Source organism: Pleurotus ostreatus (assembly GCF_014466165.1).
Source record: "Pleurotus ostreatus strain PC9 chromosome Unknown scaffold_1, whole genome shotgun sequence".
Lineage (NCBI taxonomy): Eukaryota > Fungi > Basidiomycota > Agaricomycetes > Agaricales > Pleurotaceae > Pleurotus > Pleurotus ostreatus.
In genome coordinates, this window is record NW_023503156.1 from 4567924 (window position 1) to 4585499 (window position 17576).

Genomic DNA, 17576 nt, shown 5'->3' on the forward strand with positions numbered 1-17576 from the left:
TCTGTGTCCATAATAATGGAACCGCGGAGCGCGGGTTCCCAGAGGTAAGTCGCGCGGATCGACGCGGTCAGCTGTTCGTTCGAGAATATAGGCTTCAAATTTTGAGGGTTGACCGTAGCATAGCCGTCGCCTCCCTCCCTAAGGTAGACATCCCAACGTCTTGTGAGGGCGTCGGGTTTGGAGCCGAGCCTTCCGGGACGGAAGCGGATGAGGAGGTTAAATTGTGAGAGGTACTCGGACCACCGCGCTTGGCGGCGGGTCAGAATCTTGGTGGTCGAGAAGTATTCTAGGTTCTTATGATCAGTAACCACGTCGATTGGCTTACCAGACCCTTCCAGGTAATGGCGCCAGACGCGGAATGCTTCGAAAATGGCGAGGAGTTCCTTGTCGTGAACGTCGTAGTTCAGTTCTATAGAGCTGAAGGTGCGTGAGTGAAACGCGACTGGGTGGATTTCGCCGTCTGACGTGTAGATGGACAGAATCGCGCCTAGCGCGTAGTCCGAGGCGTCCGTCTCCACGACAAGTGGCGCGTCTGGTACCCAATGCGTAAGCACGGGGGCCGAGGTGAACGCTCGTTTGAGCACGTTGAAGGAGTCGCGTGCTGCCTGATCCCAATTCCAGGGCAGTCCTTTGCGCGTGCGACGGGTCAAAGGGACCACAATATCCGAGTAGTTCCGGATGAAGCGGCGGTAGAAATTGGCAAAACCGAGGAAGGATTGTATGTCGCGAATCTTCCGCGGTTCCGGCCAGTCTTGGATCGTCTTGACTTTCGAATTATCCATGGTAAGACCTTGCGGGGAGAGAATGTAGCCGAGATATTCCACAGTGTCCGCGTGGAATTCGCATTTGTCGGCGCGCGCGTAGAGTTTGTGTTGGCGGAGCCGACGGAGAACCTCCTTGACGTGTTTCTTGTGATCTGCCATGTTATCAGAGTAGATTAGTATATCATCCAGGTAAATGATAACATAGACGTCGAGGAGATCTGCAAAAATGTCGTTCATGAACCGCTGGAACGCGGAGGGAGCGTTAGTCAACCCGAAGGGTACAACCAACCACTCAAAGGAGCCGTAGCGGGTCCGGAACGTGGTTTTCCATTCGTCTCCCTCAGCGATGCGTACCAGATGGTATGCGTGCCGAAGGTCGATCTTTGTATATACCGATGCTTTGCGTGGAGTATCGAGGAGATCCGAGATGAGGGGCAAGGGATAGCGGTCTTTCTTCGAGATGCGATTGAGGCCGCGGTAATCGACGCAAAGCCGAAGGGAGCCGTCTTTCTTCTTGACAAAAAGAACGGGTGCGCCGTGGGGCGACTTGCTGGATCGTATAAATCCAAGTCCGAGGTGTTCGTCGATAAACTCCTTTAAGGTCTGCTGCTCTGATTGCGAAAGCGAGTACATGGCGCCGACCGGAGGTGCGGCGCCGTCTTCGAGTTCAATCTTGAGGTCATAAGGTCGGTGTTCAGCTAGTGTGTCGGCCTTGCCTTTACTAAACACGTCCGAGAATTCATGGTATTCTTCGGGGACCGTGGATAGGTCGGGGTCGGTTATGCTAGCGGCTCTGGCGGAGGTGGTCTCGGGTCGTATCATAATCTGAAAAACCGTCGATCCCGCAAGTCGGGACGCAGCGCGGAACGCGGCTGCGTTGACCAGTGAGATGTTAGGCGGAGAGGACGAAGTCGGGGCCGAGGTCGGAGTCGAGGGTGTCGAAGGAGATGCTTCAACGCAAGAGGTAGCGCGCACCGCGGGCGGCGCGCAAGGCCTTATACTAGGAGTGTCGAGAATTGGGGAACGGAAAATGATGCTGCTCTGAGCCCAGTTAATCAACGGATTGTAGCGGGAGAGCCAGTCGTATCCAAGAACCACAGAACAGGACGGATCCAGAGGGGTCACAAGACAAGTGACAGTCATATTGTCGCCAGACGGGAACCGGAGATGGATATCTATAGCTTCGGTAATGAAGTTGTTAGAGGTACCATCGAAAAGCAGTAGTTTAATAGGAGTTATAGGGTAAGTAATGAGTCCATGTGAACGAGAGAACATAGTATCTACGAAACAATGGGTCGAACCAGAATCAACGAGAGCACGAAAACGAGCGAGGGAGTCCGAGAGCGAATTAGAAGTAAGTAGTAAATGTAACGCGGAAGGCGAGGAGAGCGCGGAACCGTTTAATCTACAAACTGCCGGCCATAGAACAGGAGGGCGACCTACACGAGCCGGAGACTCGGAGGCGCCAGTCAGTTTTTCGATTCGGCGTCAGAGACGTGCGCGGTGGACTCTGCGTCTTCCGCGGGTTCAGTGACCGCGGCGCGGGCCTTGGCCTTCTTCTGGCTCTTCAGGCATTTGTTCGCCTTGTGCCCCGCGCCGCCGCAGAACAAACAGAGCTCGTTGTCGAAACGTCGTTGACATTCCTCAGGAGTGAGTTTGCCGTTGGCGCCGAGGTGAGTGGAGTCTTTGGAAGTTGCGGTTGCGCGGGGAGCCGAGGACGAAGATTTCGAGGACGAAGGAGCGGGGGACTTAGATGACGGGGTGGACGCGGAAGAGGATTTCGCAGGCGCGGATTTCTCGGAGGCGCGGGTGTTGCGCGTACGCTCGGCCTCCCGTTCCCAGTGACGCTGGTCGATGGCCTGCGCGAGGGAGCGGAGCCGTGCGAGCGAGCCCGGCTTCAAGTGGTTCAGAAGAGCATCCTTGATTCTGTCCGGGAGACCCTGGTAGTAACGGTGTTGGAGAGCCGCGGGGCCCCAGGATACCAACGCAGAGTGCTGCTGGAACAACACATTGTACTTACTTATGCGTTGCCTGTCCCCCATCTTGAGTTGGTCCAATGCCGCTTCAGCCTCCGCGGTAGCGTCAAACGCACCAAAATTCTCTTGGAGAACTTGAACGAAGGTCGAGTAGCTATGGAGCCATTCGGGATCCGCGGCGTCATCGATCAGCTCGGGCTGAAAGTAGGCGAACGCGTTTCCCTTGAGGTACGAGCAGGCAAACGTCACTTTATCCTCGTCGGAGGCGAGTGCGGGGGTGGCGTTGAAGTAGAGCTTGAGTTGTACGAGGAATGTGTTGAGTTTCAACGGGTCGGACCCGTCGTAAGGGTCGGGGGTGCGGGGTTTGGGACGAGAGGCGGAAGGAGCGGCAGGGGTAGCGGATGACTCACGATTATGGATGTCCTTGATTTCTCTGCTGAGCGCGGATAGCGCGTGAAGGAACGCGTGGTCCGCAGGGCGGAAGTGGTCTTCGGAGCCGTTGTCAGAATCCCAGGGGTGCCGCGGTCCGGAACCGTGGAACGAGGGTTGCTTCTCCTCGTCCGCCTGTTCTGACCCATGGTTGCTCGCCGGGAGCGAGGGAGCGCGCTCTTCATTCGAAGGGATCGAGCGGGAATGGATCGGGGACAGGACGTTGAACGGGGGAAAGGACTGGATGGGTTCGGACTTGGGTGTCCCTGGAGGGGGCGCGGGTTGCGGGGCAACTCCCGCGGCGACCATAGGGGAGCGGAACGGAGGAAACAATGGTGAAGACGTCGCACGCAGACGCGGAACCGCAGGAGCTTTTCCTTTGTTGGCGTGGCTGCGCGCGTGGGCCGTGGTGTGTAGCGGAGAGACGAGGGTGGCGGCGGCTTGTTGGCTCACGCGAGTAGGCCGCGATGGGCCCGCTTGAGTGCCACCAGCCATGATGTTGACAAGGACTTGCGGGGACGAGAGCAAGAGCTGGGTTGTGAGTTCGAATATACTGTTAAGAGCCACACTCGCAGGGGGCTCGGGATACGCGGACCCGCGGGTGCGCGGTTCCACGTAGACGCGTGGGGGGGAACGGGGGAAAACGAGGACGTACGGGCTTGGCTTCAGCTACTGGCTGCGCCTCCCACACTCTTGCGTGCCCTGTATTTCTGGGAGGAGTCCTACGCGGGTACCGAGGGTACGGGCGGAGGCGAAGGGGTGCGACGGGGGGAGAACCCACTAGAGGGGCGAGGTGCGAGTGCGGAGAAGGAACTAATATTCGAACTAAGGTAGCTGTATGTACGATACAGGACTATATACTAAGGAACACGCGGTGTCCGCGCGTTCACGAAACAGTAATGAGTTCGGTCGTAGTAACTACAATGTGCTCGAGTATGTACTTAGTCCGTAATCCGGGAAGTCCGCGTGGCCACGTGTCAGCGCGGCCCGAGCCCATAGTCGGGAAACGCACGTGGGCACGCCCCTAGTAGCCCCTAAGGGGTTCCTTGGACGCGCCTATAACAGCGGCAGAGGTGGGAGCTGAGTCCGAGGCGTGGGAAGTACACCCACAGGAGTCTGAGCAACTCCGGAGTTGGCTGCTGATAGGACAAGGGATCCGGAGTGTCCAGAGTTTCCGGAGTGCACGTCAAAGTGGAAGGATTGGTTAGCGGCACGGTTGTCAGCAACCCGCTGCGCTGCCCTGTACCATTCCTCAAAGTCATCCTCGTCCGGACAGTCTGCGGACTCGGCAACGCAGCTCTGGATGATGGAGTCCAATCCGCAGCAGAACTTCATTGTGATGTTGGAGCCCTCGGTGTATCCAGACTGGTCTACAAGGTCCCAGAACTCGTTGAGGTACTCCTGGAAAGTGTAAGGGCAACCTCAAGATAGCCGCACAGTGCAAGCCTAGCAGAGGGAGAATCCAAAGGGATGAATAAGACTAACTGCAATACATGAGAGAGCTGCTCACCTAGCAGAGGGAGAATCCAAAGAGAACAGCATAAGGATTCTCCCTGTTAGGAAGCAAAGTATATACTGTAATAGCATGAGCGGAATGCAGGATAACTGTACAGTACACCAGCCACAAGTCCGAACAAATATCACAAGGTACAAGGAAACATGTGATAATGAAGTGGAGGGTAAATGCACAGGAGTCGTGCCAGTGACTTGGGAAAGTGAGAGCGAAGAGTAATGAAGTGGGGAAAGAGGATAGAGGTAGCCCGGACGAGCCCCGAAGTGTATCTACGAGTCCGAGCGAGTCCGAAGTGTACGAACGAGTCCGAGGCATCCGAGCGAGTCTGAGGCGAGTCCGAAGCGCGGGAAGACTTCGGAGTCACCGGACGGGGCTCGGATGCGAAGGGAGTGAACAGAAGGGAAGCGGAAAGGTAAGGGGGCGAGAGGGAAGGAAAGGGAATGAAGGGAATGTAGATAATAGTCCATGGGATGAAGGAAGGGAGAAAGGAAACGAAGGAGGAAGGGAGAGGGACAGGGGAATAGGAGAAAATAGGAGTGTCCCCTTACATCACCCCCCCTTCAAGGTGTTAAACTATAGGCTATTATAGTTTGATCAGAAGCTTGTAGAAGCGTCCTAATGCACTCTAATTGCCTTGGTAACAATCACTAATGATGTGTTGATGCAATCAATCAATAATATGTAATGATTTGCGCTCTATTGACTCTTTGTGTCTATTACTCTAGACATGTATGGAAAATGACCATCCCAGGTTCCCACGGGTACTGTTCTGCGCGAGGCGTGAATATAGGTGTCCACTAAATCGCGTCCGAATTTGATTAGCTCCGGAGCAGCTTGGGAACATGCCAGACATCATTCTAATGATGGCTCCATGTTTTATTTTCGCTCCTTTTGCTTCCCTGCTGAGACCGAGGCGTTCCGGTGCCTGTTCCGGCCGTCACAATAGAGGTCAACAGACCTACTAATGGGGCGCTGAACGTGGGAACGTTGCATTGACCGTGGGAGTCGTGCGCTTGTAATGTATGTACAGATTGCTAAACAGTGCTTGCGCACTTTTAGCAATACTGTCAACACCAGTCATCCCATGATGACCTGGGTCGTTCCCATGGGTGTTGGCAGTGTCTATGGGTGGTCCCCAATGCGTGGGAACCGGGCGCTTGGTATAGCGCAACTTTGTTATACATTTGTACAACAAGTGTGCACATCACTTCAACACAAGGTTGCGGCGACCCGACGCGAAGATTCCTGCCTGCCGCACCATGAATTCACCGACCCCGAAACTCCGGATTGCTGCGAGAAGATGTTGAAGTACGACTGCGCGGAGCCCGGAGCCTTCCGACTGCGCCAACGCTCCCAGGACTGGTCCAGTGCTGCAGGAGTCATCCGGAGAGGTAGAGCAGTCGTCGGATTCATCGGACTCGTCCGGAGTACGCGTACTGCGTCCGGGTGACGATCATGGAAGTCCTTGACCTTCCGGGCGGCATGCTGGAGGTTGCTCGTGGGCTCCCAGGAGTCGTGCTCGATACCATAGCCTCGTCAGCGCACCAGATACTTCAGGACCCGACCGAACTGTCTGCTATTTTGGACCTCTTCTACCTCATGCTCCTCTTCTCCGTCAACGAGCTGCGGAGGTGGCGGAGCGACAGGGCGTCTACCCGGGATGGGGTCCGGAACGAAGGGAGAGAGTTTGACCACGGGGAAGACGGGATGGAGACAGGATAAGCCCGGAGGGAGCTGGAGCCGGTACGCTGCCTTGCCAACCTTCCGGACGACCTTGTAAGGACCAAGTCGTGCATGTCCAAGTTTCCGGGAGGGTCGGGCAAGGTTGATGTCCGACGAGTCCAGCCAGACCTTGTCACCCGGTTGGTACTCCGGAGCGGGAGTCCGACGCTGATCGTAGTAGCGCTTCATGTCGTCCTGAGCCTTGACCAATGCGGACTGAGCCTCGTCGACTGCGGATTTCATCCGGTCTACAAACTCATTTGCGGACTCCATCCGAGACGGTGGCTGATGAGGTTCGAACCCGAGACGAGGATGACGGCCGGTATCCAGGAGGAAGGGTGACTGCTGAGTGGACGCATGGACCCGGTTGTTGTACGCAAACTCCGCCATAGGTAGGAGGCGAGCCCAGTCGTCCTGACGCTCTCCGACGAAGATCCGGAGATAGAACTCAGGTTCCTGGTTGGTCCGTTCCGTCTGTCCATTGGACTGAGGGTGGTACGCAGTGGAGGCAGCCAGCTTGATTCCGAGCATCCGGTAGACTTCTCGGGTGAACTCTGCGACGAATTGCGGACCCCGGTCGGACACAACGGACCGAGGGAGTCCGTGCAGCTTCCAGACGTTCTGCAGGTACAAGTTTGCGGATCCAAGGGCAGACACTGTGGTGTGAGTCGGAATGAAGTGGGCACGTTTGCTTACGGAGTCGACCACGTTCATGACAGCATCAAACCCATCGGACTCCAGAAGCTCGACAATGAAGTCGACACTCAGACGATCCCAGTGTTCATCCGGAATGGGAAGCGGATGGAGTTCACCCATGGGCGGATGCCTTCGGGCCTTCGTCCGGAGACAGAGGTCGCAATGGCGGGTGTAGGATCCGACGTACCAGGACATGTTGGGCCACCAGTAGCTGCGCGAAACGAGCTCTAGGGTCTTCCATCTGCCGGCGTGTCCTGCAACCTTAGTGTCATGGTGCTGGGCTACAATGGTCCGACGCAAGTCCGGTGAGTCCGGAATGTAGATCTTACCCCGGAACATCAGGAGTCCGTCCGATTGAGACCATTCCGCGCCCTGGACTGTCTTGCGACTGCCCTGGGCCTTCTTCAAGTCCTCTGCTGCCTTTGCCACTGCATCTTCAAACTTCGCATTCCGCACTCCAGTCCGGATAGCTGTGAGGATATCCTTCTCCTCCCCTTCAAGAGTGACACCCGTGGCACGGACGGCAAAGTAGGACGGCTTAAGTAAAACCACATCCTTGTTGTCATCCTTACCATCCGAGTGATCCAAGCGGCGCGAGAGAGCATCCGGCTTACCCATTGTCCGACCCGGACGATGCTGGAGAGTGAAGTCGAAGCGGGAGAGGTATAGCGACCAGCGGGCTTGACGACAATTGAGTTTCTGGGCCTTGATGAAGTACTCCAGGTTCTTGTGGTCCGTCCAGATCTCGAACGGAGTCTCTGCGCCTTCCAAGTAGTGTCGCCATTCTTCGAGTGCCCGGATGATTGAAAGCATCTCCTTGTCGTGTATTTCGTAGTTCCGCTCCGCAGCCTGTAGACTTTTAGAGTAGAATGCGACAGGATGCCATTTACCATCATCCGGATCCAGCTGTGACAAGACCGCACCCGTAGTGTAATCCGACGAGTCCGCTTCAACCCGGTATGGCCGATCCTCCTTTGGAAAGACCAGAACGGGCTCCGAAGTGATCAGCTCCTTGATCTGAAGAAATGCGGATTGAGCGGAGTCGTTCCACTGCCATTCCTTTGCGCAAGTGAGGTCGAAGAGAGGCCGGGCGATATGCAAGTAGTCCTTGATGAAGCGGCGGTAGAAGTTGACGAACCCGAGGAAGGATTGGAGTTCAGTCCTAGTCCGGGGGGTCGGCCAGTCCGTGACTCCGGAAACCTTCACGGGATCCATCTCGATCTTACCCTCAGAGATGACAACTCCGAGATACTCCACCTTGGTCTGCTCAAAGTCGCACTTGTCCGCTCGGAGGAAGAGCTTGTTCCGCTGGAGGATCTCTAGGACTCGCTTGAGAACCCGGCGATGCTCTTCGCGCGTCTTGGTGTAGATCAGAATGTCATCCAGATAGATAATGACCACACCTTCCGTAATGAGCTCCCGGAAGAGGTCGTTCATCATGGTCTGGAAGGTGGATGGGCTATTCATTAGTCCGAAGACCATTACCAACGGTTCGAAGAGTCCGCGCGTAGTCCGGAACACGGCCTTCCACTCGTCGCCCTCCTTGATCCGGACGTTGTTGAAACCCCACCGGACGTCGAGCTTGGAGAAGTAGCGAGTGTTCCGGAGTTTATCCACCAAGTCCGAGATGAGTGGAAGTGGGTACCGATTCTTGACCGTCATGCTGTTGAGCTTCCAGTAGTCCTGGACCAAGCGGAGCGATCCGTCCTTCTTCTTAACAAAGAACACCGGGGCAGCCATGGGCGACTTGCTGGGGCGGATCCAACCAGTCCGGAGATTTTCTTCCAGAAACTCGTCCAGCTGTTTCTGCTCCGCAGGGGACAGCGGGTAGCATTTGGTAGAGGTCGGTTCCGCTCTGTCCATTAGCTCAATGGCGTGATCCCACGGACGCGGCATGGGCAGTTCATCAAAGGACTCCTTGGCGAAGACGTCCTCGAATTCTCGGAGGAAGTCCGGGACTGCGCTGTTCCGAGGATCGTGGGGCTTGTTGCGCTGGAAAGCCAATGCGAGGCGCTGCGAGACCGTCTCCGAAGCTCGGACATGTTCTTCCCGAAGACTCCGAAGGTACTCCGGAGTCGGAGGAGGAATGGCTGCGAAGATACGGTCGCCCTTCTCAAGTCCGGAGTCATCCGGAGTTGTGGCCTCATCGTCCTCGTCGTCGACCTCGCAGTCCTGAAGCTGCGGGAGATCGTCCGAGTGCAGTTCCTCGACCATTGGCATTGGACCCGTATGACACTCCTGGAGTCGCACGGACTCCTTGCGTCGGGTCAGCTTGTCATGGCGGAACTCCTTCTGACAGGTATCGCATCCGGACGGACAGCGGCTCATGGTCACCTCCTTCGTCTGCCAGTCGATCTCGGGGTTGTGCTTCCGAAGCCAGGTGTATCCGAGGATGATGTCCTGGCGTCCGATGTTAGTGACCGTGAACAGCATCCGTTCCGTGTGATCCTTGAACCGGAGTACAAGGTCCACGACTTCGGAGATGGATCCGTTTTCGTTTGGTGATCCGTTGACATTGAAGACCGGGATCGGGGCGGACAGCTTGCGCCGGGTGAAACCATGGGCATCAGCGAAGCGCGGATGCATGAAGACTCCGGTGGCTCCACAGTCCACCAGGGCCTGCAGGGTGCATCGGTGTTGTGTATCCGTGCTCTGCGCTTCAACAGGTATATCTAGCAAAAGCTTGCCGGGCAGCGCGGAGATCTTATAGCTACTGGGTAGCTGCCGTTCCCACTGCGGGCGAAACCTTCGGAGCGTGCAGATTGTAACCGGAGTTGCTTGCTTAGCGTTGGACGAATCATCGGAGTGATCGGAATCGTCTACTTCGTCTACGCTAAGACAAGCAAATCGGTTATTTACCAACGAGGTCGCACTGATCACTCGTTGGTCCGGACAAAATCCGCCGTGTCTGATTCCTCAACCGGGGCCGTTCCCTCATCGTCTATTCCTTCCGAGGTCCCCGCACTTTCTACAACATCGGCCGCGGTCAGGAGATCTTCAATGGCGGACATCCGCTCCTCAGTGGTCATGAACCGGACGTTGTACCGAAGTGGGCACTCGTGGGACATGTGGCCGGGCTTGCCGCATCGGTAGCAGAGCTGTGAAGCAGCGGGCCGGGAGCGGGTGTGGTCGACGTCCATGGGGACGCCGGGTGAGAGAGCCTTCGGAGGAGGCGGAAGTTGGAAGCGGGGTTGCAGAGGCGGGAGCTGAGTCCGAGGCGCGGGGAGCACACCCACAGGAGTCCGAGCAACTCCGGAGCTGGCTGCTGGTCGGACGAGGGATCCGGAGTGTCCGGAGTTTCCGGAGTGCACGCCAAAGTGAAAGGACTGGTTAGCAGCACGGTTGTCAGCAACCCGCTGTGCTGCCCTGTACCATTCCTCAAAGTCATCCTCGTCCGGACAGTCTGGACTCAGCAACGCGGCTCTGGATGATGGAGTCCAATCCACGACGGAACTTCATCGTGATGTTGGAGCCCTCGGTGTATCCAGACTGGTCTACAAGGTCCCAGAACTCGTTGAGGTACTCCTGGAAAGTGTAAGGGCAACCTCAAGATAGCCGCACAGTGCAAGCCTAGCAGAGGGAGAATCCAAAGGGATGAATAAGACTAACTGCAATACATGAGAGAGCTGCTCACCTAGCAGAGGGAGAATCCAAAGAGAACAGCATAAGGATTCTCCCTGTTAGGAAGCAAAGTATATACTGTAATAGCATGAGCGGAATGCAGGATAACTGTACAGTACACCAGCCACAAGTCCGAACAAATATCACAAGGTACAAGGAAACATGTGATAATGAAGTGGAGGGTAAATGCACAGGAGTCGTGCCAGTGACTTGGGAAAGTGAGAGCGAAGAGTAATGAAGTGGGGAAAGAGGATAGAGGTAACCCGGACGAGCCCCGAAGTGTATATACGAGTCCGAGCGAGTCCGAAGTGCAGGAAGACTCCGGAGTCACTGGACGTGGCTCGGATGCAAAAGGGGTGGGCGGAAAGGAAGTGGAAAGGAAAGGGAACAAAAGGGAACAAAGGGGAACAAAGGGAAGGTAGGTAAGAGTCCGTGGAAGGGAGGGGACAGGGGGAATAGGAGAAAATAGGAGTGTCCCCTTACAGACACGTTACTATATAAACATTGATCACTGTATCTACTTGCTTATGTTCCCTTCTTCCTGTATTCTCATATCAAAAACCCATAGTTTGATCCTTTTATCCTTGTCTCGTTCTCATTGAGTGTTGTGTTGTAGACACCTTCCACCATCAGTTTACTGATATCTGATCAAACTTGGTGATTTATTTTCAGTTGAACAGCTTGACCAAAAGCTCTCATAATCAAGGAAAGGTGGTAACACATGAAAAGGAAGTGATTGCCGTTTTTCTTCGTGATTTTAGCTATTTTTGGGTTGGCCAACTTTTTTGGCTTGCTCAATAATATATTGCCTTTTTTGGGTCAACGGCTCGACCAAATTTATTGAACCACGGATCATTCTCCTCCATTCCAACTACTCTATCTATTCCGCGCAAGTCCGAAGCCATAGGAAACTTTTTTTTTGTGGTCTTTGGCCGTCCTCAACTGTAGCATAGTTTAAATAAGGTCGGGGGTTCCTTTGCTCGCTATTCGGGCAGCCCCTAAGCCAGTCCCCTAGCCCCACAGATTGCCTCCCCTACTTCTTCGCCTGCTCTCCTCGCTGCGGACTTTCTGTGGATTGTCGTCAATTTACATGATCCTACCAAAGCTGTTGAGACTTTCCATTCTGCCTGACAACCCACTAGGGACTTGGCGTGTCCTCTATTGCGTCGTTAAATCGGTTTTAATTGTTGCCTGTAATCAACCATCATCGCCGACTCTTTACACGCCAAGTGCGAGTATATCTACCACGCGTGGTCCCATGAGATCCGAGAGGAATCCAATACTCAATACTCCAGGCGAAGATGCGTCGCGATTACTAGAAAGAAAGGCGCAAGCTTCTGACCTAGATGACGCGTGACAGAGCCCACCGTAGCGATTGGTTGGAGGTCACAATCCACCGGCTCAACCACGAGCGACCGGACAGGAAGAAATCGGTATTCGGTGCTTACTCTCATTCATTCTACGGATCACTTCAACCAACGCTTCTAATAATATGGTCAGTTGAGCAGCAGGTAACGACATCGGAAGTCGCTAGCTTCAGCATTGGCCCTCCGTTCCGCCCCGCCTTTACGTAGTGAGTCACTCGGGGCAAAGTGAGGGCTCATCTTTGGGATCCAGCAAACAAGGCATTAGACGACGTGGAAATCCAGACATATTTGGGTACCCATGGATCTCAATCACCGTATCGGATCCGTCCAAGTTGCCGTTGCAGCCAATTCTGAGCTCTGAATTCCAGAGTGGAAATGATCTCTTGGCATGGCGTGTACTTCGAAAACTAACGATTCCGAACCATAAGCGAAGCGGCGATGAATTTGAAAAAATAATAAAAATATGCATAATTGCGGTGACCGACGTAGTCCTATAGCGTCGCGTCGTTGGCGGTCGAATGAGCGTGATTCTGTGTAACACGCCGAAAATCTGGCCAATGGCAGAGCCCAGGGCGTCGACGGCAGCGGGCGGAGGTTCTGGAATATGTGGGCCAAAGAACATCCAGGCTTCGGGTCGACGGCAGGTCAGTGGCAGATTATAATTCCGTTTTCGGCTACCGATCGCGTAACGTATAAGAAGAATCAAAGCGAGTGTGGGGAACATTGTCACACCCCGCTTCCCCATTTTCAGACCCCATCATCACCTTTGCTGGCACACAACCGAAGACGATGCGCGCGACGCCGTTTCTGCGAAATGTTGGGCCTGGTGTCTCTGCAGCGCTCAGAGAGCGCGTTCGAAGACCAAGCATGTTGAAGAAGCTGACGAGCCCTGAGGCCCTCGCCCCGCTATTCAAGGTGTGTGATCATATGGCCTGATGGAGAAGGAAACGTTGTTACTGATGGCGACGGTGATGTCTAGAACGACGACTACGTATGTTATCACTCACGATGATGATCACTGCGCTCGCTAACCAGCATGAACTTCGTAGATTGGATGGTCGGGCTTCACCGGAGTGGGCTACCCAAAATGCGTACCGACGGCCATCGCAGATCACACTGAGCAAAATAACCTTCAAGCCGACCCTGCTACGAAGCGCAAGTTCAACCTTTTCGTCGGTGCCTCGGTGGGCCCCGAAGTCGAAGACAGATGGGCACATATGGATATGTGCGTCAAATTCACGAAATAAACAACTATCACGATTCATCTTCAAACATTATAGGATTGCTCGGCGGTATCCGCATCAAGTCGGTAAGGAGGTCAGCAAAGGAATCAATGCAGGGAGGATAGAATTTGCCGACAAGCATCTAAGGTAAGTTCGGCGTCGTCTTGTGTTCGATGTGCCGCTTACACTGAAGGATCTAGTATGTTCCCTCAAGACCTCACATACGGCTATTACAGTTTAAAGAAACAGCGGGGTGACCCTCGCAAACCTTTGGACTGGGCAATCGTAGAAGCGACCGCCATCACCGAAGAAGGCCATATCGTACCTGGTGCATCCGTAGGAGCTACTCCTGAGATTCTCGAATCCGCCGAAAAAATCATCATTGAGGTCAACACGCGTGTACCCAATTTGGAGGGTCTCCACGACATCGTCCATTCCTTCGCTCCGCCCAACAAGCAGCCTTACTTGATCACCCACCCTTCAAACAGAATTGGCTCGACCGCAATCCCCATCGACACAGAACGTGTTGTCGCCATCGTGGAGAGTACGCACCCTGATAATACGGGTACCAATGCCCCCGAGAACGACGAATCCAAGGCTATTGCTAAACATCTCATTCACTTCCTTTCGGAGGAAGTCGCGGCCGGTAGATTACCTAAATCTTTACTACCACTGCAATCTGGTATCGGAAACGTTGCCAACTCAATCATTGGCGGTCTTGCCGATGGTCCCTTCGAAAAGGTGCAAGTCTGGACGGAGGTTCTTCAGGGTGCGTGGACGATTTGCTGTTGAAAGGGGACTGTCCTTACGACGTCTCTTGCGTCTAGATACTTTCATTCGTTTTTTCGACTCAGGCAAATTGGACTTTGCCACGGCGACATCGATCCGTTTCTCGCCTGACGGGTGAGCTTCATACCAAGCCGAAGTTATGAACTTGAACTAACTTCCTCCCTAGGTTCAACCACTTCTACAAAAGTATGTTCTTTTATCATCTCAAGTCACTCATGTTTAACATTACGCGCAGATTGGGCTAATTACAAGGATCGCCTGCTCCTTCGCTCGCAGCAAGTTGCTAATGCTCCCGAAATCATCCGTCGCCTCGGTGTTATCGCTATGAACACGCCTCTCGAGGTCGATATCTATGCACACGCCAACTCGACCTGTGCTCTTGGCTCAAGGTTAGCATCTCTCTGTCCATTACTTGGGTGCGGCGCTAACGATGCATACCAGGATGTTGAACGGTCTTGGTGGATCTGGTGACTTCTTGCGAAATGCCAAGCTGTCGATCATGCATACTCCATCCAGGTTCGTGGAATTCCACTACCCCGTGTGTTTGATTGTTCTGCAATTTAATTACCTTGGTCCGTTTGTCTAGCCGTCCCACGAAGACTGATCCAACTGGAATCTCGTGCATTGTTCCCTTCGCCTCACACATTGATCATACCGAGCACGATCTTGATATCGTCGTTACGGAGCAAGGCCTAGCTGATCTCCGTGGACTATCGCCACGCGAACGTGCACCCCTCATCATCGAGAAGTGTGCCCATCCGGACTACAAGGATTCACTGAAGGAGTACTATGATCGAGCACTCTTCGAGTGTTTGAAGAGCGGCGCAGGCCACGAGCCACATATTTTGAAGGTACGCTATCCATAATCTTTGAGTGAGGAACTGTATGTTGATTGTCTCCGTCACGCTACCCATAGAATGCGTTCAAGGTGAGATTTATTGTTTCTCTACAACAATCGTGTATGCTGACGTTCTGCTCTAGTTCCACACCAATCTGCAAGAGCATGGGACCATGAAGATCAAGAACTGGGATTAGGTTGTCGTTCATCACACTGCTTTGTAATTCATTATTGTAGACTACAATATAGTTAAGTCACGGACAACTTCGTAAATGCACACATTGTCAAAGTAATGAATACTTGCTTGCTTGGATGCAAGGAGGCTAAGGATAGAGGACAGGGACAAATCATCACGTGTAGGTCTGGCGCTGTTGTTGTCCCCCAAGCCTTACCACCCACTGGACCCCGATGCATTCTATGTTTCCTACGTGAAATTATGAATGAATTGAACGACTGCTCTCCTGGCCATGGACTGCTCTCCTGGCCATGGACTGCTCACAAGCGGTAAACCGCAGTGAAGTTGAGACCCGACTCACGGAGGTTGATGTAGAAGGTGAGCCGAGTAAATTTCGAATGACACGCGAGTATAGGTACTTACTGCCAGCTTCAGCTGAAGTGACACCCCGCCATACCCATGATAGCAATGGGAAAGCAGGGGATTGAAGTTGCGTCCTCGAATCTGAGAAACATCAACCCCATGAAGGCAGTCGTATTCCTTCTGAACCTAATATTGACGCGTCGCTGGGTCCACATGAACTTTTAGCCATCGTCTATGTGCAAATAGTGAACATCTGAACACTTAAATACGGAACAGTGATTACTAGATCCGGGACGGACCGGTGGTGGAAAGTTGACCGGTGGTCTCCTGCCACAATCGTGAGGACGTCCCCACTTTTCGTCACTCATCCAACAAATTGTCAAGAAAGACACTTACTGCCTAGATGGAAAGCGATCTCCCCCCCTATCACGGTTCTCATTTCAAACATACCACCCCTCCAGTCCCTTCTTGGTCCTTTGGAGATGGCGTTGATTCTTCCGAACAAGGGAAGAAGTGGCTGGCTGGCGAGGAGAGTGGCTGGACTGGCTTCGATGCATCTAAGGAGGCACCGGGGTACGTGTGTTCAATGGTCTACTCCCTATGTGTAGACAAGGCTTTGCAAGTATATCGAGCCAACTTGGTTACCACCCCTTTCTAGGGTGTTTTACAAACTCCTTACCAGTGGCATCGTACCCAGACCTGTTGCTTTCGTCTCAAGCGTATCAGAAGCGGGGATCAAGAACCTTGCACCGTTCAGGTGGGTCCGGTGGAGTTTCCTTGTGTTCCAAGGTCCAGCAATATTGACAGAACTATCCAACAAGCTGGTTCAATACAGTAAGTTCGCGTAGTGCTAATTGACTTCGCTTAACTTCGAGTCGTGGGGACTGATGCAGCTGTATTGATGCCTATTTCTAGGTAACGCACAATCCCCCCATCATATCCATCTCCTGTAACGTTATCGCTGGGAAATCGAAAGATACGGCGCTTAATATCAAGGAGACTAAAGGTTTCACGGTCAACATCATCAGCGAGAGTTGGATCCACAATGCCAATGCCTGCTCGATCGACGCACCCCCCGACGTCGGGGAGTGGCCGATCAGTGGTTTGACTCCAGCTGACACGGTAGAGGGTATTTCATGTTTAATTTTGATAGATACTCACGCTCAATGATTGCTTAAGGTTCACGTCAAGGCACCCCGCGTCAAGGAGAGTGCCTTCAGCATGGAATGCGAGGTACTTACGTCTCGCGAATAGTACCTAACCACCTGACACTACGCGATAACAGCTATTTCAAGCAATTGACATCGTACATCCTGAGACTGGCGAAACAACGACAACATTGATCCTGGGACGGGTGAAATACATCCACGTCCGCAACGATGTCTTGACAGACAAACGCGATGCAGTTAATCCCACGCAGCTTCGGCCTATCTTGCGCCTCGGTGATATCACGTACGCTGTTCTGGGAGATGGGTTTAGGGTGCCTAGACCATCTTGGAAGGACGAAGGGGAGGGTCTCCAGGCGAGTGGTATCCTCTCCGTGCACGACGGGAAATTATGACGAGACGGTGGGACGCATGGGCAGGAGAACTCAATACAGCTGTTATAGGTTCGCTGGCGTTCTCTACTCTAACGATAGGGTTCGCGCTATTTTTTGCTCGGTTGGAAGAATATGATGTCTTTCACAATATGTATCATCAGAAGGTCGTTGGAAAAGACTCGAGTACATCAAGCTGGTAAAGTGATGCTTCCACGAATGCTGGTAATTAGAGCATCCCGTGGGCCGCGACCATCGCCTTCAGTATTGGGGATCAGACGAAGGCCAAGTTCCACCAAACCTAATTTAGACATTGTAAGTAATATCCGCCGTCTTGAAATGGAGAGAACAGTGGTTAACATCGCACTCGATAATCATCAAACGAGGAATTCATCAATCTATTGACCCATCATTGCAGTTAAATCAGGCCTCTTCAGTATCACACCAAGACGATATAAAGAGCTATTCACCCCGGTTACTACCCCAGCTGAGTGTCCTTGGCAAAGTACAAATTCCGATAATTTAGGCTGTCCATAGCCACCTAGGGATGATATGCGCTAGAA

At 53.5% G+C, this 17576-nt stretch overlaps 2 protein-coding genes across 2 annotated transcripts; both read left to right on the plus strand.

The window, feature by feature from the left end:
* Positions 1-12877: 12877 nt before the first annotated feature.
* ACH1 (acetyl-CoA hydrolase) lies at positions 12878-15135 on the plus strand (the record flags this gene model as incomplete). The annotated part of the gene is made up of 12 exons (XM_036771332.1): positions 12878-13003; positions 13068-13079; positions 13138-13313; positions 13369-13458; positions 13512-14080; positions 14139-14214; positions 14267-14286; positions 14336-14489; positions 14542-14616; positions 14687-14951; positions 15017-15028; positions 15082-15135. 12 exons carry the CDS (start codon positions 12878-12880, stop codon positions 15133-15135), a joined length of 1629 nt encoding a protein of 542 aa, XP_036637177.1.
* A 744-nt stretch (positions 15136-15879) lies between these two features.
* PC9H_001683 (uncharacterized protein) lies at positions 15880-17037 on the plus strand (the record flags this gene model as incomplete). Its single annotated transcript, XM_036771333.1, has 5 exons — positions 15880-16049; positions 16135-16255; positions 16392-16598; positions 16656-16709; positions 16762-17037. The coding sequence occupies 5 exons, from the start codon at positions 15880-15882 to the stop codon at positions 17035-17037; spliced, it is 828 nt and encodes a 275-aa protein (XP_036637178.1).
* Positions 17038-17576: the final 539 nt, after the last annotated feature.